The sequence below is a fragment of the Salminus brasiliensis genome, chromosome 1, assembly GCF_030463535.1.
Source record: "Salminus brasiliensis chromosome 1, fSalBra1.hap2, whole genome shotgun sequence".
In the NCBI taxonomy this organism is placed as follows: domain Eukaryota; kingdom Metazoa; phylum Chordata; class Actinopteri; order Characiformes; family Bryconidae; genus Salminus; species Salminus brasiliensis.
Window position 1 is genome coordinate 23,744,837 of NC_132878.1, and position 27,113 is coordinate 23,771,949.

Below are 27,113 nucleotides of genomic sequence, written 5' to 3' on the forward strand. Positions count from 1 at the left end.
TAACATATGCCGCTCCAGCAGTAAAGGCGTAAACAGTGAAAGAGGCAATGGACAGACAAGCAAGCATGTCCACCGAGTCCATCACAGGTAAACAGAATAGACTTTCCTCTCTCTTTATACCCTTCCTCTGTGCCTCTCTGCTGACTGTTATAGATCCTTTCCTTTTTCATTATATTTTTTTGGTTTCTTTTGCAAAGTGATTTTCCTCTGCCCTGTGGAACAAAATGAGTGTGCTTAGAGAATTTATATAGAGATTGATGCTAATAGCAATAGAATTGCATTGTGTGTGTGTGTGTGTGTGTGTGTGTTTATTTGTGATAGAGAAAATGAGAGCGGAGGTGAGTAATTATTTGGGAATGCGTTAAAGAACATATGTATGTTACCTGTTGTCCAAGTGGCTGGAATGAGTCTCAGACAAAGTCTCAAACATATGGTAGCATAGAACAGGATGTCTAGGTTAATTGATAGTAGTTTTAGATCTAATAGAAAGTCTTAGTTATTCATTTGTAGTAGTTCTATATCTTATATGTCTTAGTGACTAATGTGTAAAAGGTTGTATATCTAATATAATGCCTTAGTTACTAACTTGCTCCTATTTGTAATAGAATACAAATGTGAAATGCTTGTGGACACCCTTTCTAAGGAATGAATTCAGCTTCTTTAAGTTGCACCCATTGCTGACACGGATGTGCAAATGCACACATACGTCTTGTCTAGTCCCTATAGAGAATTATTGCCAACAGAATAGGACTCTCTGAAGCAGATAAACTTGAACCTATTGCCCAATGTTAGAAGTGGGCTTGAGCTGTGGAGCAGTGGAACTGTGTTCTCTGGAATGATGGTGCCTCAGCCAAAACCTTTGGAATGAGTTGTTGAGTTGAGTGAGATGGTGATTATCCAACATCCTGACCTCACTAACACTCTTGTTGCCAAATGCAATCAAATCCTCTCAGCAATGCTCCAAAACTGAGCAGAAAGCCATCCCTGGATAGTAGACACAGCTACTCCAACAAAAGCAAGATCAAATCTTTTTCATTACCCTTGATTTCAGAACAAACAATAAATGAGCAGGTGTCACAATACTTTTGTCCATATAGTCCATGTGCATACATTACATACAGCTATAGAGAGAAGGGTCAGTCAGAGGTCTGTCAAAGTTTAGTTTTGACCAGACTTAATCACCGGGGCCCTAATGTGTGTGTGTGTGTGTGTGTGTGTGTGTGTGTGTGTGTTTACCGCTTTGTTGAGACCAAATGTTCCCAGGATGATGGAAATATGCAAATGCTAAGCGTTATGCACTCTGGGAGTGTTAGAAACAAAGCGTACTGTGAGTCCACTTGAGAACAACACTTTCTTTGTTTTTTTTCAGTACTATGTTCTATTCAATGAACACAATACAACATTCATTCTGAAAGCTGGGGATTCTGTGCTTTCCTCTGTGTGCCGGCGGTAAAAAGGCGGTAGCTGTTGAACAAATAAAACAAAAAGAACAAAAGAACAACAAATCTTTTCCAAACAAATAAAATATATAGCTGTTTTCCAATGAAAAACAAGCATCTCCATTTTTGTCAATTTTTAGTTTTCCTCATCATTTGAATCCTGCAGCTGCTTCTGTACACTGTGTAATCCTAGAAAAAAAAAATAGACCAATCAAAATTTTCCAAAATGACATAGAATAAAATACTTATCATTGACTTTTATTGAAAGTTAAAAAAGGTTTTTCCTTTTCCTGTAAAGTTGCCACTTTGGACATGCATGTTTTTTCCAATGGACAGTGATTCTGACCACTTGTAAAATGTGTTCAAAGTGCTGTCCATTGTGTTGGATTGTCAATGCAACCCTCTTCTCCCACTCTTCACACACTGATAGCAACACCGCAGAAGAAATGCTAGCACAGGCTTCCAGTATCCGTACTTTCAGGTGCTGCACATTTCGTATCTTCACAGCATAGGCATAGCATATACATACATATACATATATATACATATACACATATATATACACACACATACATACATACATACACACACACACACACACCTGATCTAGGCTATAGGACAAAATCTAAATCCGATCTAAATCTAAAATTCATCCGAATTGACACATAAAAATTTAATAATCATAATGTCATCTACATCAGAGATATTCCCTTTCTCCGAGTCATTACACCCCCAGAAATAACCCACAAAGAATACAATACTTGTGTGTATGTTTATGCATGTTATAATATGACTACACAAACTCGACTCATGTACATGCATGTGTGTGTGTGCAAAATCTGTCTGCATGCTCTGGAGAGACATGTCCCTGAATGACTGTTCCTGAAATACAGTAGGCCAGAACACACAGAACGAACAGCTGTGGGAAGAGGGAGAGAGAGAGGGATAGAGAGAGAGAAACAGAGGGATACAAAAGTACAAAATGGATCATGCACTGAAATGTGATGACCTACTTAGAGTGAAGTGTGTGTAGTATTTCATCAGTGATGCCTAGGCTTTTGTTCAGTAACTGTCAGCAGTATGAAAGTGCTTTATGACCAGTATGGACTTGGACGCGTAACTTATGGTAAAGAAGGAAGACACTGTGAACGCAGTATACCATATTTTTCATTCTGCTAACTAGAATGAATAATATTATACTGCTAGAATGCAAAATGTATCTCTGGGTCACCCTTTATTTTGATGGCCTGTTATACTGTTCAAAAGTATTTAGACACCCTGTGTAATTAGTGAAGAGACTTGGTGGCATGCATACAGCTTATATAATACCCACTGATATTGTGAAAGGGATAACAGTATGGGATTCAGCAGTCACACACACCTAAGGTCCACATGCCACCATACCAAGCATCAGCTTTGGTTGATATCGGCTGTGGAGCAATGGAGCTCTGTAATCAATACCTGGCAGATAAATTGGAGTAGCATTTGTAAAAAGAACTAATCATGAAATGAGCAGACGTCTACAAACCTTTGGACAAACAGAGTAACTTCTGATTACCACAGGGCACAATAGCAGTGATTTTCAAAAACGCTATTTATTTTTCCCATAGAAAGTATAACAAAGTTTTACACAGCACTGTAAAAAAAACCCAATCATATCCTAGTGACCAAATTAATATAACTTATCATGAATCAGGCCTGTCCAGAAAAGGACCCAAATCCTTCAGTTCAGCTAAGTGGGAGCCTGTGAGGTATTACAGTACTAATCTCCGCTGCTCTTTCTTTCGCATTACACAAGCCCGCATTCAGGAGTTGATAGAACAGTGACTTGTTCAGATGCAGCGTCTTCAATTTATTCATGACCTGCCAAAGCATTGCTGCTTTCACACCTTCGAACGTCAGTTATAATTTAATCCTTTAGAGATTTCAAGAACATTAGGGAAAGGAGAATTTCTTGGGAACTGCTGACACTTTCAGAAAAGGGGTGAGAACTGAAAGGGATGATTGTGATATGTGGCAGCTCTGCTTGTTTTTTGGGTGGGTCTGTGTACAATGCCCTTCATAATGTTTTTTTTTGCTGTGTTCTGAAGCGGTTGGGTATATTGGGTATAGTGCGTGTGTGTGTATATTTGTGTATGATGTGGCTTTCCCTTATAAATGAATATGACCAAATGTCCTTTTTCACAATTAACAATTAACCCTCTTATTACACACTAAGGGGTATTACTCAGTAACTACAGGGACGTCTGTACAAACTGATGGGGCTATACTTTATATTGCACTCCTCTTCCACAAGTTCCACACAGTTCCCTCAGGTCTTAATTAAATGACATCTGTGACATTTGGTCAAAATAACAAAATTCATCAGCATCAGCAGCACCCTTTTCACCCTAAACAGTCCCGTTCAGAAGGGCTGGTTGGAGTGCTTGTTCCTTTATATGATGACACTGCATACTAAGCTAAGGCTGGAGAATCCAGCAGAGTTCTTGAAAGTCAACAGAGTAAAATCAAAACTGAAAAACAGAACCAAACCTCAGGAGAGTGGCGGCATAAGCTTGGTGCAAAGCCAGAAACATAGCATCCTCCACACCATAGATCAGAAAGCTAATACTAATGTTAACCCAGCAAGCCAGTTAGGGGGCTGGATATGGAACAATTATTCAGAATAAATGGCGGTTATGTTGGCATAGCAGCGCTTCATCACTTCATTTAAGCAAAAAATATGTTAGTCTGTCAATATTTTGTATACTAAGCTGCCAAACACACACTATTAAGATTAGTATATAGTCTATACCTTATGTGTGATAGCTTTAAAGGTAACATATTGCACTCCTCTTCCACAAGTTCCACACAGTTCCCTCAGGTCTTAATTAAATGACATCTGTGACATTTGATCAAAATAACAAAATTCATCAGCATCAGCAGCACCCTAAACAGTCCCGTTCAAAAGGGCTGGTTGGGGTGCCTGTTCCTTTATATGATGACACAGCAAACTTATGTCTATACCTTTGTTTTGGCACAGCAAGAAAACCATTATTGACTTTTGTTGGTGATTCAAAGTGAGAGACTTTTTTTGTGAATATATCAGCATTTGGAGTGACAGAATCCAGGGATGCTGCCAACAAATTATGGCTTCTCAGGGTACATCAGATTCCCTAGCTGCTCAAACTGCCACAGACTTCTCCAGGAAGTTATTTCACTAGACACAGGAATACTCACCATACTTCCAGAACGGGACTGACAGCTTAATTCTCTTACTTGCACTCACTGGAGGGTCAGTCAGCTGAAATTAACGCTAACACAGTGCATCACACTAAGCTAAGGCTGGAGAATCCAGCAGAGTTCTTGAAAGTCTAAGCTGCCAAACCCACACTATTAAGATTAGTATATAGTCTATACCTTACAGTATTAGTGTGTAGTATGTAACTGGGACACAACTAATTTCTAAACAGCAGTGGTCCTGGGGTTGAGGGTATCAGAAATTGTGCATTGTGCAATTGTGCAACAGTAAATTGGACTGCAGTCTGTAATTGTACAAAGAATGAAACACTACAAATACGTGTATTTGTTTATTATAAAGTGGCTAAAGAGAAGAAGCAGAAGGTAGATAAAAAAAAAGAAAGAAAAAAAGAAAAGAAAAAACACATATGCAAACCCCTGGTTCAACTACAGGTTTTGTTCATTTTTCAATGTGTAAGTATACATCCACTCTAGAGAACAATCTTTTGCATATTTCAATGCTCAATTACTGTGTATTTGCAATTTGTTGTTAAATTAGGACACATGTAATATGGTATAAATAATTAGAAACATGAGAATATGCAAGAAAAAAAATTCCTGTATTATTTCCTGTAGACTTGTTCACTTAGTGTTACACAACAAATATCATCAACAAAACATGAATGATTTTATAACATCCCAGAAATATTTATTTGTTTTGATCTTGTATTTTTGCCAGAGCCAGAGCATCATCTTTTTCAAGCTACCACTTTTTTTTTTTTTTTAAATCTGCAGTTCTAAAAACAGAGACCTTCCCTCAAGCCAAAAGTTTTTTTCCCCCCTCCAATTAGCACCCACGCTCAATTATCTCCCACCTTTCTGTCCATGCTAACGCTTTCATAAGCTGCACAGGACGCTAATTATAAGATTAATCACTAACTCAGAGTTGAAACTAATTAGACGAAATCCATGATAACGCCTGGTTTCTAAATGAGGCCTTCACACACATGCAGTGTTTTTGTGTATTATCTGGGCTTCATGTTGTAATGTTTTCTCTACAGCAGGATGTCGTCACTGTGGTTTAGAGTATGTGCCTCTGTGTGTGTGTACACTTCTTATTATGGTTACTACAGCTCAATGCTTGCAGAGGGTGGGTCTGTTTCTGATGCTGTATGACACCATTACCTATAAATAACAGTATGTAGTGTAGCCACATACTTTAACAGATATTCCATCTTGTTTTGAGTTTATGCTTACTGTTGTTTAGAAGTCTCTTCTATAGGAAACAAAGTATGTTAAAGTATGTTAATAAACTTCTTTAATAAACCTTATAATAAAGAATTGGAACCGAATCGCTTTCGTTGGCTTTGCTGTCATTAGTCAGTTATTGGTTATGTAAAATTTATAATAGGACTAAAGTTAACACGCCACCCAGTCAGCTTAGCAATTAATAGAATTAATAGAAACATAAAAGATTACGCTATCTGAAATATTATTAGCCTTGGAAATTAGTTTTTGCTTATTGTATTGCAGATTATTATATTGTAACTGTACTGTATCATCACAAACATGTTATCCTGCGACTATGGCTTTAGCTGGGGTCTAATATTTGGCTTTAGATTAGGACAGTTTAAGACACAGCTTGTGTGTTAAATATTGTAGGTTGTTCATGTTGAATGATCCACTGTACTGGTAAATGGAAACATTAGCATATTAGCACAAGACCCATCTACAGCTACTCCTTTATTTTGCGGTTTGGAGAAATTTTTACATTACATTGAATTCTAAAGAAGCAAACTTAAACATGGCTTGGCTGATTGACTATATTTGGGGTAAGGGGGATATGAAGGATTTTTGGCCACACCATCTCTGTACGTCTTTGTAATTTGTAGGTTTTGGCAACTTGGCATAGCTACAGTGCTCTACAGAAGTCAGTGGTAACCACCCTAATAATACAACTAAAACAAGTGCATGTGGAGTGTGTGTGTGTGTGTCCGTGTGTTTGAGAAAGCAGACAAAATGAGAATGCTTTGCCCCCCACCCACCAACGTCACCAAACCTGAGGGTGTGTTATGATGCTGATAAGCCTTTCATTTTGCCAGCGCTATAAAACAATCTCCTCTCTTTATGCGGTCAGGTTGCGAATGGGCAGAGGAGATTAAACACACTCAGTGATAAATTAGTTGTTACTCTCAGTGCCTGACAAAACCCTTTATCAGTTACCCAAAGACATCACAACAGCCCCGCGCTTCTCTCAGTGCTTTGTGAAACCTGAATGGGACCAGCATCAGGGAAGGCCAATGAGCTCGGCCTCAATTTAACAGCAGGTTATTCAAAGGAGCTGAATTCTACAATCTCGTATTGAATTTTTTGTCCTGAAGTGCACTTATACCATTTGAGTACTTTTCATTTGAGATCTTTATCCCTTAGAATAAAACACCCTGTTTTTTGTTACTTATGATTTTAAAGCCAAAAAGTGCAAGTCAATCAGCCAAGACATGTTTGATATCTGTTTCTTTAGTTCAAAAGACAGATGCTACGCTAATGGTGCAAACAGCCACTGTACTCAGACTGTCACCAATCTCCATAAACACTTCATAGTTTTGCATTAACGGATATTGTGGGAGAGAATGACACACGTCCCCTCTGACATGTGTGCAGCCAACCATGGTCTCTTTTTCCGAACTGCTGCCGATGCAATGCCACCTGGCAACCAGTGCGCTCGGAGGAAAGCGGCATGTATCCAACTCTAAAGCACTGGTCAGCAGACACCAGTGCCGGCTAGTAATGCACTGGAGTGACGTGAGGAGACAGTGCCATCTACCTACCCTGGAGAGAACAAGGCCAATTGTGCTCTCCCTGGGCCCCGGCTGCCGATGGCCAGCAGCATGACCGGGATTTGAACCAGTAGTGCCATAGAGACAGCACCTTATTCCACTAGACCACTATGGACCCCTTTGGTGCAGAGCATTTAAAGGAAAAAGATATGCTGCACCACTTCAACAAGAATTAGCAGCAAATGTTTTACTGCTTTGTTTTTGGATATGTAATGCATGAAATGGACAGCGAACAGTATGTAGTAAAACTTTAACAGTGTTTACCGAGTATATCCTACTCCTTAAGACCAAAAAAAAAAAGCAAAAGGACATTACCACAACATAACCCCTTCAAACTGGAATGCCAATTTTAAGGTGCACTCTTCATAAAGGCTTATCATCAATTTGTAGTGTTCATGGCCATGTCCAACTGGTTAAACACAGATATTTGCAGTAATTTAGTCTGCTTGCTGCTCTTTCTAAGCCGCAGCCTTCATTTGTCCTCCTTGAAGACTGATAAAAGCTGTACAAGTCTGAAGCATTACTGCATTTATACCCAGAACACAAGATGCGTTTTGCATTAAGAGTGAGAGTGAATTTATTTCAGGCACAAACTTTCCTGTTTACCCTTCCACTGGCTGTTCACAACCTTCCGAAAATTGCTTGATAAGAGCATGGAGCTGAAGCAGCGAGTGTGCAGGCCGGCTCTGTGGCAGGAACGCGACCTTTGCTGAAATGCATTCCAGCTGTCGATCTAGTCCTTGCTGTGCACTGCGAGATATGAACCTCTCTATCAGGAACCTTGGCAACTCACTTTTTTTATTCATATTTTTAAAAAGTAGGACAAAATGTGCATGACTCACTGAATCTTTTTTCACATTTATAACTTGTTCCCTGTTGTGAGATGACCTTGATGTTGTTGAATTCATTCAAATTGATTTATACACACTCATTTAGACTGTGTTGACCCCAGAGGCAGACCATCCTCCATACAGGCAAGGTAATTTACATCTTTGGTGCAAAAATAAGACTGAACATAACTCTTAAATACATTTAATATGAAGTTATTACATTGCAGGTCAAAAGCAGTGCTGTAATATTAGCACCATTACAAGTGAAGGATTTCTGGGAGATATGGGTTATGCAGCTTGTGCAGCAGGCCAGCCTAAGAATGTCAAAACTTGAGGCCTTTGGCAAAGAAAAGGAGGGAAAAAAATCTATCAACTAACAAAAAAAATTCTGACAAAGTGTTAAGTGTCCAACTTTTTTTTTTTTTTTTTTAGATAAAAAAAAAACTGCATTAAGGATTTCCACATTTTTTTTATGTTTGATGTTCATAATACTGTCCATGTTTGAGTACTTAGTACTACTCAATTTACAAAATGTAAAATTTGACCAAAGGTGATTTTGCATATAACTGTACATTAACTGTAGATTAGATTAGATTCATCTTTATTGTCATAGTGCAGAGTACAAAGAGTACTCTGCAATGAAATGCAGTTAGCATCCAACCAGAAGTGCAAAATACAGTATTATTTACATCAAGTGCAAAAGCAGTGGTAAAAATAGAGTATAAATTACTATACACAAAAATAAGCATTAATAAACCAATAACAACATTCCTAATAATACATCTTTTTTATATTAAGGTTGTCTGTTACAGCTGTGAGAGGACAGAGATCAATAGTTTAATGAGTATTACAAGAAACAAACCAAAAAGACACTTATGAAATATGGGACTAATTCATCATTTTAATTTTAGACTGAGACTGAACACTAAACTGAGAAAATAACTATTACTAATATCTTTATCAAACACACTGTTCGGGCAGCTGTGATCCGTAAGACACCCTGTTACACTGTACAGTCATTATACACTGTACAACGTTTATTCCTGCTTTTTAACTCCACTGACCAAAAGATTAATACACTATCTGACCCAAAAGATAACACAAAGTTACTACAGTAGGCATTTAAACACAAATTTTGCAATAATTCTTGCTTTATTTAGACTATCAAATTAGCAAGTCAACTGCCCAAATGACCAGGCATAATGCAACTAAAAGTATGCTCTCAATTTTTCATTCAAATTAAACTTAAAATACAAAACAAAAATAATCAAGCCTAGCCTATATTTAAGTTTAACAAAATATTAGACCTAGCCAATACCAAGCTAAACCAATTTCAGTGCAAAATATTAGGCCTGGCCTATACCAAGCTAAATCATTCCAGTGCAAAATGTTAGACCTGGCCTATACCAAGCTAAATCAATTTCAGTGCAAAATGTTAGACCTGGCCTATACCAAGCTAAATCAATTTAGTGCATAATATTAGGCCTGGCCTATACCAAGCTAAATCATTCCAGTGCAAAATATTAGGCCTGGTCTATACCAAGCTAAATCAATTCAGTGCAAAATGTTAGGCCTGGCCTATACCAAGCTAAATCAATTCAGTGCAAAATATTAGGCCTGGCCTATACCAAGCTAAATCAATTCAGTGCAAAATATTAGGCCTGGCCTATACCAAGCTAAATCAATTTAGTGCATAATATTAGACCTGGCCTATACCAAGCTAAATAATTCCAGTGCAAAATATTAGGCCTGGCCTATACCAAGCTAAATCAATTCAGTGCAAAATATTAGGCCTGGCCTATACCAAGCTAAATCAATTTCAGTGCAAAATGTTAGACCTGGCCTATACCAAGCTAAATCAATTTCAGTGCAAAATGTTAGACCTGGCCTATACCAAGCTAAATCAATTTAGTGCATAATATTAGGCCTGGCCTATACCAAGCTAAATCATTCCAGTGCAAAATATTAGGCCTGGTCTATACCAAGCTAAATCAATTCAGTGCAAAATGTTAGGCCTGGCCTATACCAAGCTAAATCAATTCAGTGCAAAATATTAGGCCTGGCCTATACCAAGCTAAATCAATTTAGTGCATAATATTAGACCTGGCCTATACCAAGCTAAATATTTCCAGTGCAAAATATTAGGCCTGGCCTATACCAAGCTAAATCAATTCAGTGCAAAATGTTAGGCCTGGCCTATACCAAGCTAAATCAATTCAGTGCAAAATGTTAGACCTGGCCTATACCAAGCTAAATCAATTTAGTGCATAATATTAGACCTTGCCTATACCAAGCAAAATAATTCCAGTGCAAAATATTAGGCCTGGCCTATACCAAGCTAAATCAATTCAGTGCAAAATGTTAGGCCTGGCCTATACCAAGCTAAATCAATTCAGTGCAAAATATTAGGCCTGGCCTATACCAAGCTAAATCAAGTTAGTGCATAATATTAGACCTGGCCTATACCAAGCTAAATAATTCCAGTGCAAAATATTAGGCCTGGCCTATACCAAGCTAAATCAATTCAGTGCAAAATATTAGACCTGGCCTATACCAAGCTAAATCAATTTCAGTGCAAAATGTTAGGCCTGGCCTATACCAAGCTAAATCAATTCAGTGCAAAATATTAGGCCTGGCCTATACCAAGCTAAATCAATTTCAGTGCAAAATGTTAGACCTGGCCTATACCAAGCTAAATCAATTTCAGTGCAAAATGTTAGACCTGGCCTATACCAAGCTAAATCAATTTAGTGCATAATATTAGGCCTGGCCTATACCAAGCTAAATCAATTTAGTGCATAATATTAGACCTGGCCTATACCAAGCTAAATAATTCCAGTGCAAAATATTAGGCCTGGCCTATACCAAGCTCAATCAATTCAGTGCAAAATGTTAGGCCTGGCCTATACCAAGCTAAATCAATTCAGTGCAAAATATTAGGCCTGGCCTATACCAAGCTAAATCAATTCAGTGCAAAATATTAGGCCTGGCCTATACCAAGCTAAATCAATTTAGTGCATAATATTAGACCTGGCCTATACCAAGCTAAATAATTCCAGTGCAAAATATTAGGCCTGGCCTATACCAAGCTAAATCAACTCAGTGCAAAATGTTAGGCCTGGCCTAAACCAAGCTAAATCAACTCAGTGCAAAATGTTAGGCCTGGCCTATACCAAGCTAAATCAATTCAGTGCAAAATATTAGACCTGGCCTATACCAAGCTAAATCAATTTCAGTGCAAAATGTTAGACCTGGCCTATACCAAGCTAAATCAATTTAGTGCATAATATTAGGCCTGGCCTATACCAAGCTAAATCATTCCAGTGCAAAATATTAGGCCTGGTCTATACCAAGCTAAATCAATTCAGTGCAAAATGTTAGGCCTGGCCTATACCAAGCTAAATCAATTCAGTGCAAAATATTAGGCCTGGCCTATACCAAGCTAAATCAATTTAGTGCATAATATTAGACCTGGCCTATACCAAGCTAAATAATTCCAGTGCAAAATATTAGGCCTGGCCTATACCAAGCTCAATCAATTCAGTGCAAAATGTTAGGCCTGGCCTATACCAAGCTAAATCAATTCAGTGCAAAATGTTAGGCCTGGCCTATACCAAGCTAAATCAATTCAGTGCAAAATATTAGGCCTGGCCTATACCAAGCTAAATCAATTTAGTGCATAATATTAGACCTGGCCTATACCAAGCTAAATAATTCCAGTGCAAAATATTAGGCCTGGCCTATACCAAGCTAAATCAATTCAGTGCAAAATGTTAGACCTGGCCTATACCAAGCTAAATCAATTCAGTGCAAAATGTTAGACCTGGCCTATACCAAGCTAAATCAATTCAGTGCAAAATATTAGGCCTGGCCTAAACCAAACTTGACAATTTCAGTGTAACTAAGGTAAACCAAAATCTTGTAATATTTAATGAAAAAATACTGCATTGATTTGCATGTTTCTTGTGGTTGTGAGGCTCACGTGCACCATGTCGCTTCACATAATATTCTCCATCATGTCCGACAGAAAACTGATTTTTACATCAAATGCAAAAAGCTCGCTCCGCCATCCTCCATCGCGGTCCATTCCCCACTGAACCGCATCTTCTCGTTTTCCTGGCCACACTGGCCACAGCTGCCTGACCTGGCCGAACAGCGCGCTCTCAAATTTGAGACTGTTGACCGGGTTGAGGAGGCGTTTCGTGCGCGTGTCAACAGCTTGACTGACACACGACTCGGCCTGTCGACTGCCGCTTTTACTGCGCTCCTCTGAACTATTGGACGCAAGTCAACAGTCAGCCTGTCCACGGAGGCGTCTGTGTTTTTAATTAGGTAGGGTCAGGATGCTCAATTTGCGTGACAAGAGGTAAAAATACTGTACAGCACAACGTAAAGCGGGACAGGTGGTCTCCCTCAAACCAGGACGCTCAAAAGCTGTGGAAGAAAACAGCCCTTCTCCTCCCAGCAGAAAATGTGTCTGTGTCTGAGGAAGCTCACGCACCGAGTTCAGAAGCTGCTGAAGCAGGTAGGGCAGCTAGTGCTAACTAGGCTAGCTTCCTTGCACTAACCACGTTAGCTAGTTAGCGCTACCTTTACTTCTCAGATAGTGTCAGTTTACCCACATTATCCAAATACAGACCCCACGGTGCTCACCTTTAACTGGGTAAACTGTGAGAGGAGATCTTACTGCAACTTAAACTAATTAGTGACACAAGTTTAGAATATCTGTTTTTATCAGCATTATTTAGGCGAGGCTCAAACTCTTGGCTTATTAGCTAGTAGATAGATAGATTTTTTTTTCAGAGATGTAACGTGTAAAGATGTAAAATGATTATATATATATATATTAACCATGCGATTAGACTAAAATACAAGAGCTGAGACGTTAGCTAGATACATCTCTGAAAAAATATCTAGTGCTAGCTAGCTAATGAGCCAAGAGTTTGAGCCTCGCCTAAAAAAAATAATAAAAAAATAATAAAAAGAATAAATAAATAATAATAAAAAGTGTGTGTGTGTGTATGTGTATATATATATGTGTGTGTGTGTATATATATATATATATATATATATATATATATATATATATATATATATTATTTTTTTTAAACCATGCGATTAGACTAAAATGCAAGAGCTGAGACGTTAGCTACATCTCTGAAAAAATATCTGGCTAGCTAGCTAATGAGCCAAGAGTTTGAGCCTCGCCTAAATAATAATAAAAAAAGAATATTTATTTTTTTATTTATACATTCATTCATTCATTCATTCATTCATCCTCCTGGTTATAGGATCTGGCTCTGGTATTGCCAATAGAATAGGACTAAACACACACCTGTTGGCACCGTGTCTAATGTCAGGTGTGGGCTAGAGCATTGAGCTGTGGAGCAGTGGAACTGTGTTCTCTGGATTGATGGCGCTCTCTCCAAGAAAGGGTGGTGATCATTGCACATCCTGACCTCAGTAACGCTCTTGTAGCTGAAAACTGTCACACCCTCACAGCAATGCTTCAACAAAACAGGATCCTTTTTTTGTTTGTTTGATACACTTGATTTTAGATGAAACAGTGTTCCAATACTTTTGTCCATATTGTGACTGAATCGGTTGCTGTAGGTGCATTTACTGTGTGTAATGCTACCAAAGTGCAATTTTGAATGTATAGTTACTGTGAGTGGTTTAGTATGGAGCTCCTGAAGTATCAATGTATAGCTTTTTTTATTTCAAGAATGATTTGTTAAATTAAAAAAAAAAGCCAAAGCAAAGAGACAGAGGAACAATACATGTCTTAATGTAATGTAATAATACTTCAGGGTCTGAGTAGTTCAGTGAAAGTAGTAGAAATCTTTGGTATGATTAAAAGCAATAAAACTAGAGAATCAGAAGCAAAGTGAGGGGAAACCATGTGAAGAGAAACTCAGCAAGGGCGCCAGGGACCGTTCTTCTGAAAATCTGTTAACCACAATGAGCCATATAACCTTACTGCGAAATATTGCAATGTTTTCATTGGTACTGTCAACCTTGTACACATGGCTATTACCAACTATACAGTTTAAGAGCATACCTCCTGTGAACAGTTCAGAGACTTCAGATTTCATGGCCATAAGATTTTTTTTTTCTCAATTTCAACCACATGATTCCAACAACACAGTCCTAACAATAATGATAAACTGACTGTAATGTAGCATATATTAGACTATTAGATATTCAGACTGTAACTGATCATATAGTGCTAAATTACAATCCTTTTGTAAAAGAACTATCAGAAATGTTCTTTAACCCAAATAAATAAGTTAATAAGAGCATGTCATCATAAAACAAGCCAACGTCAAACATAACCCTGAAGAAAAGCAGAAAGTGGAATGTGTGACATTTTACAGTCTTAACAAGACCAGGTGCAGCCGTTTCTGCTTCTCTGCCTTGGTATTTGTTTAATAGCGTAGCTAATTCAAAACAACCTATGGATTTAACATGAACTACTTTAGAAGACTTTACAGAAAACCAGCACAACACACAGCACGATATGTACCATTTCACCAATAAACTGAAGCAAACTAAAAGTAATGAGTTGATTGCAGAACAGGATGCACAGAACTCAAAATGCACTTTGGGTTCACTTCATCTGTCATAGATCGATAGAAAACAACTCTCATTTCTCAACAATGCTAAGAGCTTTCATTTCACATGAACACAGTGGATTCAGTTCAATGCTTACTACCAATGTCTTTTTATATTTTATGAATCTTTAAGAGGACATTCAACTAAATGGTCTTTTAACGGCCTGGGAGATTTATGAACTTGTTGGGCCCATCCATTTAAAACCACATATAAACACACACATGCACACACATACATCTGTGTCTGCATGCACATATGAGAGAGTAAATAGGATTGATTGAGTAAACATTAAAGTGTGTGTGTGTGTGTGTGTGATTTCATCTGCTTGTAGGCCCTACAGAGTCATATGCAGATGTTTTAAAAACCTTAAAACCGCCTCAGCAAAACAACTCTAATTTACAAAAAGCTATGTGGTCTGACAGCATATGCTCTGTACTGCACAGAGCAAAATGATTGCTCCATTGTAATTGCTTCAAACTGTTCAAAGAATCAATGCATTAAATTATATAGCATTAAAGGAAGTCCAGCATTCCAGGGATTTTACCAATAAATTATGTTGTTTCTTTTTACTTCAGCTCACTTTAAAGCATGCCATTTTAAATTGATCAAATATCTGAAATAAAAAAGAAATGCCCATCTTAATCCTTGGTAGTAATAATAATAATAATAATAATAATAAGAGGAAAAGATTGTAATTAGCATAAATTACTATTCTTTTGCCAAGCAATGCCATGTGTGATTTATTTCTTTTTATAATTTGATGCTTTAATGCAGAATTCTGAGTTCACCATTTGGTCAGATTGGTATGCCAAGTATTTTATAGCTGCTGTGTGTTTGAGTAAGCTTTCAGAACTGGAATGGTCAAGTTCAGTGCAGTTAATTTACTATTAAAGACTCTCTCTCACTGTGACTCTCTCAGTTCCTCCTGCCGCATGAATTGTGACCTGTATTTGGGAAATGGTTCGAGCCAGAAATGATGCATCTACCCATGCATCAGTTTAACCAAGCATGTATCTAAAACCTTACTTGACCAAGACCGTCTTTAGGTCTTGAAGCATGTATGTTGTGTCTGTTGTAAAACAAGCATAATGGAAAGGTTCTGGACCTTCATGCGCACTGCGTCTGACCTCGCACACGGCTACAGAACTGCTGGGTGGGATTTTGCTGCGTGTTCCAAGCCTCTCGGGTGACCAACATAAACCCTTTAACACAATAAACCTAATTCACACTAAGAGTACATCACTCAGCCCAGTATAGTGAGGATCAGAATGCAGCAGAACTAGCAAACACCACTAACCAAACAAAAGTGCAATAATTTGAAAATGAATTAAAACCAACATTCAGAACCTCAGTGTGATCTTGCCCATGTCGATAATTTCATTTTTTTTTTCATTCTGGTAATACGTTTGAAAAGTAATTTTAATGCTTTCCTCACTGGCTGTGTTCATGGACTGTCCTCTTAAAAGCATACTACATACTAATAATAAAACTAATCATGGTGAAATTTCAATAAATTATGAGATTGATTTGATATTGATTTATCCTGTCTCCCAGCACTCTGGTTTGCCTGTGTGTGAGAGGGAGATGGGATCATCATCAGCTTTTGTGAAAGTGTGAAGTTTAACTTTGACACACAAGTTTATATTCTTGGCCAAAAAAAAGCTATGAATGCAGTGACTTCTGAAGGAGCAGTGTTTTGTATGAAGAGCAAATTTTAGCAGCTGATTTTAGCAGTCTTCCTTGCTAACTGTTAGGTTTGCTCCTTGGCTGATTGCAGCTGCAAACAAAGGTAGATGTCTGTGGAACAGCCTTCTATGACGTAGCAGCTGAGAAATGCAGCCTACCTCGGCTGCAGCCTAGACTTTGGAACTCAGCTTGTGTATCCAATATTGGAGTAAAATAAGGAAAAATCTTATTAAGCAGATATAATCTGCCTCTGGTAGATATTTCATGAAAAATGTATTTCTGACATTGCACAAGACATTACATGTCCTATGGTGCACATTGCAATAGTGATGCTGAAACTATATATTGCACAGCCCTAGTAAGCCTGTCCTAAAGGCTGACTTTTTGTCATGTCTGAATTTATCAATAGAACATTCATACCCAAAACAGCTCTTGAGATTTAACTAAAGCTTAATGAAAGTCATTTCAAGGCAGAAAAGGATCACTGAAGAACAATAGACTTTGAAATGAGAGAACTCCTTTGCATTAGAGGTAGCTATAATTTGTAAACCTTACTAAAATGATCCAAGTGGCATCATCTAAATCATCACTGTGGACACCCCGATAGTTTCAGGGCTGTAAATATAGTTCATAACTGAAAACAAATGACCGAATTATATCAAAACTGTTGAAACCCTTGATTTATAGTTGTGACATGTCATGCTTCAAAATCTCCCTGAGAACAACCCAGGCAGATATGCCTCAAAATCCATAATAGTCTACTAGAAACCTCCTCACAGAGTCTCTTAATCCTTACAGCAAAAAAAAAACAAACAAACAAACAAAAAAACTAAACACACATGCTTTGAAATTTGGTGACAGTTCATGGTGTTCTCCTGTTCAACAGTGTGTGTTCCACTCAATCTTCATAAGATGAGATCTGAAAAAAAATTTGGATCTCCACGGGCTCCATACTCACTTTGCGTTCACTTCCCGTTGTCAAACTCAGCAAATTAAACTGACCTGTTTCTCTCTTGTGGTTTCTGAACTATTTGAAGTTGTTTCACTCCTTTTGTTGTCAGTGCTCACCAGCAGCAAGCTCATTTCCATATAAATGTGTTCCGTCACACTCGTTTCATTTCGAGGCTCTATTTGCTGCTGGTTCAGGGGGTTGTTTGTTCTGCGGATCTTTCACTGTTCTACCTGACTGTTCTGAACTTCACAGCAAATTGAATCATGCAGACTTGACGATTAGAGCAAGATAATGTCAGAAATTCCAAATAGGCTAATAAAACAGTGGCCATTTTTCAATTTCCATACTTGCACACTGTGACTGTATTTTGCGCTTTTGGTGTATAATCAAAGTGTGCAACTGTGGGGGTGAACCATTTACCTTTTTTTCTGTTTAACAAATTAGCAATTATTTATTTATTGTTATGTCTTTGAGGTTGTGAGGAATGTTTTATTTACATTTTGTTAAACTGTTTAAATAGGATTACACCAGTCATTGCATAGTTTTGTATTTAATTTAATTACAATGTCATTTATGTCTTTCCACAGAAGGTTGTAATTTTGTAAAATTGTCCATAACAGAATATCTCCTCTCTTTACTTAGACATGAGAGGCCCTGCAGATCGTTGGATGTCATGTGGTCATCCATGGCCTGAGCATACAGCGTGGAACCCAAAGTTCTGTGTGGTTGCAGATGGTCAAATGCTGCTACTGGATCAAGAAGAGGTATGGAAACCAATACACACGCCACAGTCACCAGCCATTAGAAACACGCTTGTTTGAAATATTTCCAGTTAAGGCTGTATCTGAGATCTCCTACCATACATCAGTGTACAATACTAATATTTATACTAACATAAAAAGCATTTCTCAGTTATTTCTTTAGCTGCTTCTACTGTTTTCTAACAATGGACTTTGCATTGGGTTTTGGGTTACGGGCAGCTTCTGTTTATTTAAATAGTTACTCTCCATTTTGTTTTGTTTTCCACAATATGTTTAGCACTACACTACAGCGTTAGTGTTGACAGGTGATTTTGATGTAGTTTTATTGTCAGTGTTTTGACTGAAATGTCTTAGTTTTAGTCACATTTTAGTCATTATAGTTTTAGTCGTTTTAGTAAACAAGAACTTTGTAGTTGAGTTTTAGTAAATTCAGTTTCTAAAATATTTAGTCTAATGTTAGTCTGCATGTTTAAGGTTTTACTAATTTAGATTATTTAGATGTATTATTTAATGCTAACTTACATAAATAATAGGTTAAAATTATGTTACATTTAACAACACATTAACATCTGAACATCAAGAAGGAATATAGCGTCTTTTATTCTTCAAAAACATTTTGCATTTGTATAACTTTCAAATGCTGACTATTTCACTGAGATGACATTTGGCTAATTAAACAGATACAGTGCAGTGTGTACATGCAATATGGTGTAACTGTGACTGAGGGTGTACTTTGCGAAAACTAACTAGGGGATGCATATGAACAGAGACTATGTTACCCCTTAGTTTTGTTATATTAATAATTCAGCAGTCTTTGAAATGCTGACTTGCTCATTAAGACTGAAGTTTAAGTGGTCATTGTAATGAACATAACCTGAACAACTAAGCTAACAATGATGGGTTATACATCTTATTAACATTACACGATTCTAATAACTAAACATGAAACATATTAAACTGAAGTCATAGTAAACATTATCATAAGTTGTGTGCACAACATGCCTCTATAAATCTGAAGGCAACATTAGCTTACCTTTTTGGACATTTTTGGGTGGTATGTACTTTCTGATGCTTTTTAATGCACATTTTTGAGCTTGGTAAAATAACTGTGATAGTACATATTAAGCGGATATTCGCGTTTCGCTCCTCTTAGGTTTCAAGACTTTATAGCAAACACCAACAGGCTCCTTATCTCCTTATCTCACATTGTCCACAACAGTGTCCGCATTTTGTTTTTAAGGATACAATGTGGTGCAGCTGGTTTGTGTTCTATTGAATATGTGCAGATCAATGGACAGGTAATGGATTAAGATGTGATTTATCATCAGTTGCTTAGTCATAGTTCTCGTTTTCAGGTGTTACTTTTTGTTTAGTTCTCATCTCGTTATTGTTGTGAAAGATAGGTAGCCAAAAAATATATTTCATCATAGTTTTCTTTAAGGAAATGAACTTTGATACAATGATGATATTTTAAAACTATTTAGTTATAAATTGGCCAGTCCACAACTGGAACCAGGATGGAAAGGGGGAGAATACAGAAAAGTGGAAAATTGTAACAAATAACAAAAAAGGCCCGGGTAGATGGACCATGGCCTAAAAAAGTAAATGTGTTTGTGTGTGTGTATGAGCTGCACAAACCTGTGACCAAGACAACAGCAGAGCATGAAAGTGTTCATGGAAGCATATAGCGTGTTGGCAGCCTGTAGTTTGTCACTATGACACCTTAACGGCACAGCACATTACCAGACTGCTGTAGCTTACAGATTTCACACATGATTAAAGCAAAAGCCATCTGCCAGAGACAATCGATAGATAATCTGACCTTGTACAGAATACATACCTTACACTGTCTTCAATATATAATACTTCCTGCTCCTGCTGTATACATCACCCATGGGTCACGCTGGGTGTCTTTCAGATGAACATTTACTCCATTTTGTATAGGTCAACTCAGAAGTGACCAAACACATGATGATGTTTGTTGAGGTTCATTGCCTGGTAATTAGTTGGTTTTACCATATCCGTTAATTTACTGTGCATTAATATTTGCACAGTATTATTTGGCTACTTTCTGCTGATAAAACAACAGCTGGGTCACCAACCTATAGTGGCTGTACATAGAAAAACTGTGTATTTCAAATGTGTACATTTGTTCAGCATTAATGAAACAAAGGCTATGTGTTAGTTTAGATTAGATTTAATGTTTTGCTATTTTGTTTGTACCCGATTTTCACTCTTACAAATAATGGTGCTTCAAATGCTTCTTTGAGAGATGCCATAGAAGGTTAAGGTTCTTCACCAATTTAATGGTTCTCCACAGCCAGACATCACAATATGTTATTGATCAGTTCAGTAGACATGATGAAAACTGGGCCTCTTTGACTGATCTGCAAAATCACCAGACCTCAATCCCAGTTCTTTGCCTGGACCAGATGAAGTACTGAAGTGTAGGTTGTTGTAATATATTGTGTTTTAATCATGTAAATGTGATGCCCACGCAGTTATTAGCTCTCTTGTAAAAGTTGTTGAATCATTTTCATTAACTGAGGGTATAAATAATAAAAATGTTAATATCAACCAGCCAATTGCTACCTTACTCCTTTGTTTATGACTGCTGAGCTTGCAGAAAACTGCAGTTCTGCATAGAACCGGCTGAATACGGATTGGCTCTGCTGCTTCGCCAAGGATGATCCAGCGCAAGGCCTCTTTGTGCATAATGTACATTATTACATTATTGATTTGTTAGAATAAAAGAACTGTCTAATGCTTTTTCCTCTTTGATGCACATGTCAAGTTAATATAAAAAACAGGAAAGGTAGGACAAAGAGTTGCAAAATTGATCATTTCACCTGATATTATTTCGACTGAACCTCCATTGGTTTCAGACACAAATATCTTACTCCTGTAGCTTAAGAATAAGTTAATTTGCATTGCAAGTAACATTGCAGTCCAACGGAAGTAGCCAATTATCCTGAACCCCTGTTTCAGATGGATATAGAATACTTAAAAGGTCAACTGAACACCTTGGTGTTTTACATTGAGCATTAAAAATAAAAAGCTGCTGTGAGTGATAAAAACGCTAGAACTTTATTTAGAACACCTTTAATGCCTAGAAATACGGTGTTTCACACCATACATGAATATTACACATAAAAAAGCAAATGACACAGTTACAGTTTCTTCTGTTTTTTTTCATCATTTCTTTCTGTTGTTTTTTTTCTTGCTTCTCTAGGTTCACCCTTTGCTCCTGCAGGAGAGAAGGGCTGATACGTGCAAAGTGCGTTTACTCCGGCGTACTATCAGTGTTCCTGTGGAGTCACAATTCCCAGTATTTCACAGTCAGCTGTCCACAGAGAGTGGTGAGTCTCAGGCCAGTATATATATATATATATATATATATATATATATATATATATATATATATATATATAAATATATATATATATAATATTACAGTAATGTAGAAGTTATTCATTAAGGTAATGTATAAGACAAAGCGCTATACACTGTTTTACCAGCTCAATCTTTTGAAATATGTAACTGCATTTAGGGATATTATTTAACTAAAGTTCATTTTATTTAATTCAAAATTTAACAGAGGTCTGATCCTACGGTATAATAGTTACAATAATCCTTGAAATCTCAACTCCTTGAAATTGATCAAATTCAATTTGGCCACCAGGGGGGGTGCTTGCCTCATTCTTATTGCCCCACATTGGTTAATGCAGTTCAATAAGATATCTTTCTTAAGTTGTTTTTTTTTGTGTATTTAAATATAGATGTTTTTCAGTCATTTTGCAAGTTATGTAAACTATTGCTGTATGTAATGTTGTTAAAGGGATATTCTTGGTTAAACATTAACCTGAATGGTAGATATAAAAGAAGAACTCTTGGAATTTTAGGAATGTGTATTTCCACTCTGATGCACATTATGAATACTGGCCATATGTGCTTCAGATTTGCACCTACAAGTTAAAACATCCAGCTATATATTCTATACATACAGGTTTAGGAAAGCTAGTAGAGTGGAGGCTTCATATTTCTTCATATTTACCCATCTCAAAATCAGATTATTACAAATAATTAATTGAAACAAAATTGATTCCTTTTAAGGATCCTTGAAGGATAATATATGACATTTTAGCGGCTTTATTTTAAGACTGAACAGTGCTTTCAGAAGTGAGAAGAGGAGGCTAATGCACACGCTATAGAAAAGCAAACTACAGTGTCTACAGTGTCAGGGCTGACTTAGAAAAGATATTTTTAGTCTCAGTATGAAAACCCTTTCAGAGTTTAAAGTAACTGGGGGCCAAATGGTCAGAAAGGTCAGTTAGAATTGATTTTAAGATATTAAACATACTATAAAGTTTAAAACTGTAATTCAAAAAAGGTTGCTAACAAACTAAATAAATGAGTATAGCAACTATTCACTAAAAAATACAGTGGTTTTACTAAAGTTTATTAACAGCATGAATTACCTAAGTTGTGGGGCTGTATTATTATACAAAGATCAGATAAGATCAGGAGTGAGTTTTCAGAAAGTAATTAGTCTTAGCAAAAAGTGAACCAACTAATGAGGGACGTGAGAAAAGAACAAGTATATTTTGTGAGAGTTTCCCGAAAAACCTTGTAAATTGAAACTTAATGAAGGTTTTGTTGACTTTGTCAAATCCCAAACATCGATTCCCTAGATTGGTGTTTTTTCCCCGTCTAATGCACTAAACTCCGTACATAAAAACTGTGCCAATTTGCTGATGAGTTGAATCAGGTGTGCTAAGTGAAGTAGAACGCTGAACGCTGTCTGCAGTGCTGTGGCCCACCAGGACCGGAGCCTGACGCAAATGCTGCTGGGTTTGTTTTTTGAGGTCATCCAACTTCAGTTTGTTTCTTCTCTGTTGGGACCTGTTGTACTCCTCCACATTCCTCCTTTACCCATTGACTGACAGCAACTCTCTTCATCTTAGTAGAAATTCTTTAGTTGAATGAAGCGCATCAGACCTTTACTTCAAATGCCTGCTGTTGCACCCTTGTTATTCATGAGTGCCTGCTTTCTGTCCCAGCCACACTTCTCAGCAAGGACTTGATGAGAGATGAAAGAATAGCAGAAGTAAATCTTTCATTTCTCCCTCTCGCTCCAATCTCCGGATCTGAAGTGAAAATGTACACCATCTTGCCTTTGATGAATTTCAGCAGAGTAGGGAGAGTGGGCGCTGCTTGCTGCCATTTTCCTTTATGAACTTTAGAAACAACCGCCAGCCTTGCTCATTCTTTCTGTTTTTTTCTTATAAGGTGAAATGGGGAAACAGGCCTTTATTTAGTAAAATAAAAAAGACCTATACTTTTTTTTGTGCATTTGTTAAATATACACCTTCTCAACTTGCATTTCTGCTTCATCCCAATGTTCCCATGTTCTCTACTGACAAACATCATTGACCAACCAACCTTGATCTGAGCTTCTACAGTGGTTTCAGCATACATCTGTGTGACAACAATTTCGACCTCTGTACTGCTCACTATGGAACTAATTGGCTTCCTCATGAGGGTTGTGCCCTTATGACTGGAAAAGCAAAAATTGGCTTTAGTAGTTAAACGCTGTAATTCACAGATAGCTCAAGTGTCAGAATTACAGCTCCACAAAGGGAAATTTGCAGCTTTGCTTGGTCTCACAGGTTTCCAGCTGGCTAATTTGGCTTGTGTACAACACTGCCGTGCAGGATGCCAGATGCTAACATGTCAAGATGCTTTTACATCTTCATTAGCTTTTTTTTTTTTTTTTTAAATGTCACAGCGTTCTCACATCAGAGTGAGCGCCAGTGCTTGATGCAACTTTTCCTGTCACTCTTTCAAGTTTTATTGATGTAACAAAAATGCTGAACATAAGTGTATGGCCTTGATAACCATTATACTCAAAGAATACTGTTAAAGAATGGCCTAAATGGCTGAATCAGTAAAATTGGCATAAAACCTTTACATTATGTGGAGTTGATATGGTGATGATCCATCACTGCTTTATACCAGCACAGTACATGATGTGGCCTAAGAAGTGCATGAAATTGCATCTGTAGTTTTAGAGCATTGTTACACTGCCCCCTAACTGCCTTCTTTTGATATTACACTTCATTTGGTATTAGCAAGAGGACACCGAGTGACTACAGTGAATTACAGTCCTTACATTGCATATTCATGAACTGTGTAATCAACATTGATCTGTGTAGGTACCCACAACATCATTAGTTTGCATATACTATGTTAGCTTCAAGCTAAATGTGCTGTTTGTTTACTTTCCTAGAGTTTTTAAATACATATACTAAGACTTTGATGCTTTTAAGGCATAACATTTATGTGTAAATATTAGGTGGATTGTGTAGATTTTCAGCAAATCCTTCTGACAGTACTTAACGTAAAGCCTAACTTAGACTAGCATTGGAGTTGTCTGTTAGCACGTTAGCAGTGTGTCAGGCTCTTTGTGTCCAGCCTTTTACTTCTATAATTGAGTATGGGTATCTGTATATACTCTAATAATCAAGGCTGTCCTAGTGTGGTGCATTGGTATTATTCTTGGATGCAGGAGCTGTCAGTGAAATGATGGGCATGAGTATGCAGTTTTCTGGGTCCCACATCTTCACAATGCGTTAAAAAGGTGGGAACGTAAAAAAAAACAGTCCCTGCATTGCAATTTTTGGGAAAGATTTCATGACTGGTTCTTCCAAGAATTTTTCTGGCACCTTTTTTTTTAACATCCATCAAAATAATAAAACACTAGACATAAATATAACAGCAGTTTTATCTTGTTCCTATTTGTCATCCACTGTGGATGACAAATGGGAACAAAATGTAGATGTTAAAAGCTATTTGTCATCCATAGTGGATGCAAAATGGGACTCACCTAAAGCATAACTGAATGACTTCCAAGTAACACCACTGAGCACACTCTGTAAGGTAAGACCGAACAGATTCTGTAGAGCCAACTTAGTGTTCAGTGACCAAGTAACTGCGGCACAGACAGCCACTAGCAAAACACTTTTCAGCACCATCCAGAGTGCAGCAAATACTCCAGGCAGAGTGACAAGACACTGACCCAATTTGAAAGCTTCTGTTTAATCGTGAATCCTCTCTATTCTTTTTCACAGGCATAAGCCAGTTACACATGTGGAGCCTGCAGTAGTAATGTCTTAAAGATTTCAAGAATCATCGCACATCTATCTTCATTTTTAAACCAGCACTGAAGTGCATGTTCAGAACTGAGTGGAGGCTAACGCTAATGCTAATACACACTACAGAATTCCAATTCATAGCACATTCACCTCATGGTAAAACAATTAGTTCACATCAGTTGTCGACAAATGTGCATCACTGGATACGTGCACATGCAGAGTGACTTTTAAAACTTCTCAATAGAGCTGGGTGTCCAGTCTTTTTCGTAAAGGGCCGGGTGTGTCCCTTTACAAGTTTTCATTTTAAACAACCAGCAGCACACATGATTCCACTTGTTTAATCAAATAGCCAGTCTTCAAACACCATGTCACACGTTCTTCAGCTTTGAATTAAAACCTGCAGCCACACCAGCCCTTTACGGATAAGATCGGACACCCCTCTCTTAGATAATGCTTCTTAGGTAATTACTCAGATGACTTCTTCCAAGCATCTTGGAGAATAGGGGCCAGGTCATCTGCTGCAGGACCCCTTGTTCTTTTTCTTTTCTTTTCTTTTTTCTTTTTTTTTTTTGCTAAAGAGTTCTTTATGACTTTGGCCATGTCTTTGGGTCCTTGTAGTGCTGGAGAATGAATTTAGGACCAGTCACGCCTCCCTGATGGAACTGCATGATGGATATAATCTGCCTGTATTTCTCAGCAGTAATGGTGCCATTAATTCACCAACTTGCCAACTCTATTTGCTGAAATACAACCTCAAACCTTCAGCAATGAATGTAGTCACTTATTCATATAGCACTCTCCAGGCCTTCGGCAGGAAAACCTGCCCTTTTTTGTAGCCTAAACAAACCAGAGCCCAGAGCACCTGCTGTCATTGTACTACACCCTAGTTCTTGTGTCTTTGTGCATAGGTGAGTCGCTTGGCTTTGTTTTTCCCTCTGAGCCATAACCTTTTAGTCACAACTCTGACAAGACCTCTCTGGACTGTAGATGGGTGTACCAGTGGTCCCAGTCGTTTCTGCACGTTTCTAGCACTGCTGGACATAATATAATTTCTAAGAGAAGTAAGCCTGAGGTACATCAAGTTTTAGTTTCCATGGCTGACTACTGTGTTTCTAGTCCTGAATTTGGCCTGTTTTTTATGCTGCTACAAAAAAGCTTGGGCAGCACATCTGGAAACACCTGTCTGCTACAAAATTTCTCTCTGGGAGAGACCTTGCTCATGGAGGATGATCACCTTGCTGTACTCACCCTTGTCATAATTTTAAACTTAAACTGCTACTATCTGGCTTTTGAGTATGAATATGCAAATGATGACATTGGTCACTAGACTAAAGTGTTTTTTTTTCATCTGGAAAAAATGGCCTGTTAGTTTGTTACAATTTAACAACATAAAAATTCCCACTTTTTAACAGTGCATATAGCCTAGACCACAGCTATAATACAACAACATGTTACAAAAACTGCTGTGTTCTGACACTCACTGTACTGGGTTAAGTGATGTACTCTGAGTAATCAGTCCATAAACTGGGGAACTAGTTCGGAGAAATTATCAACAGGTGGGTAATCAGTCCATGAACTGAGGAACCAGGTTGGAGAAATCAGCAGTAGGTGTGTAATCAA

General features: G+C 37.6%; 1 protein-coding gene across 1 annotated transcript; it reads left to right on the top strand.

Annotated features, from left to right (window-relative positions):
- Positions 1 to 26,439, top strand: LOC140538036 (ras/Rap GTPase-activating protein SynGAP). The gene is made up of 4 exons (XM_072660434.1): positions 1 to 87; positions 18,221 to 18,342; positions 21,572 to 21,698; positions 26,402 to 26,439. Exons 1-4 carry the CDS (start codon positions 48 to 50, stop codon positions 26,437 to 26,439), a joined length of 327 nt encoding a protein of 108 aa, XP_072516535.1. The 5' UTR covers positions 1 to 47.
- The last annotated feature ends 674 nt before the right edge of the window (positions 26,440 to 27,113 follow it).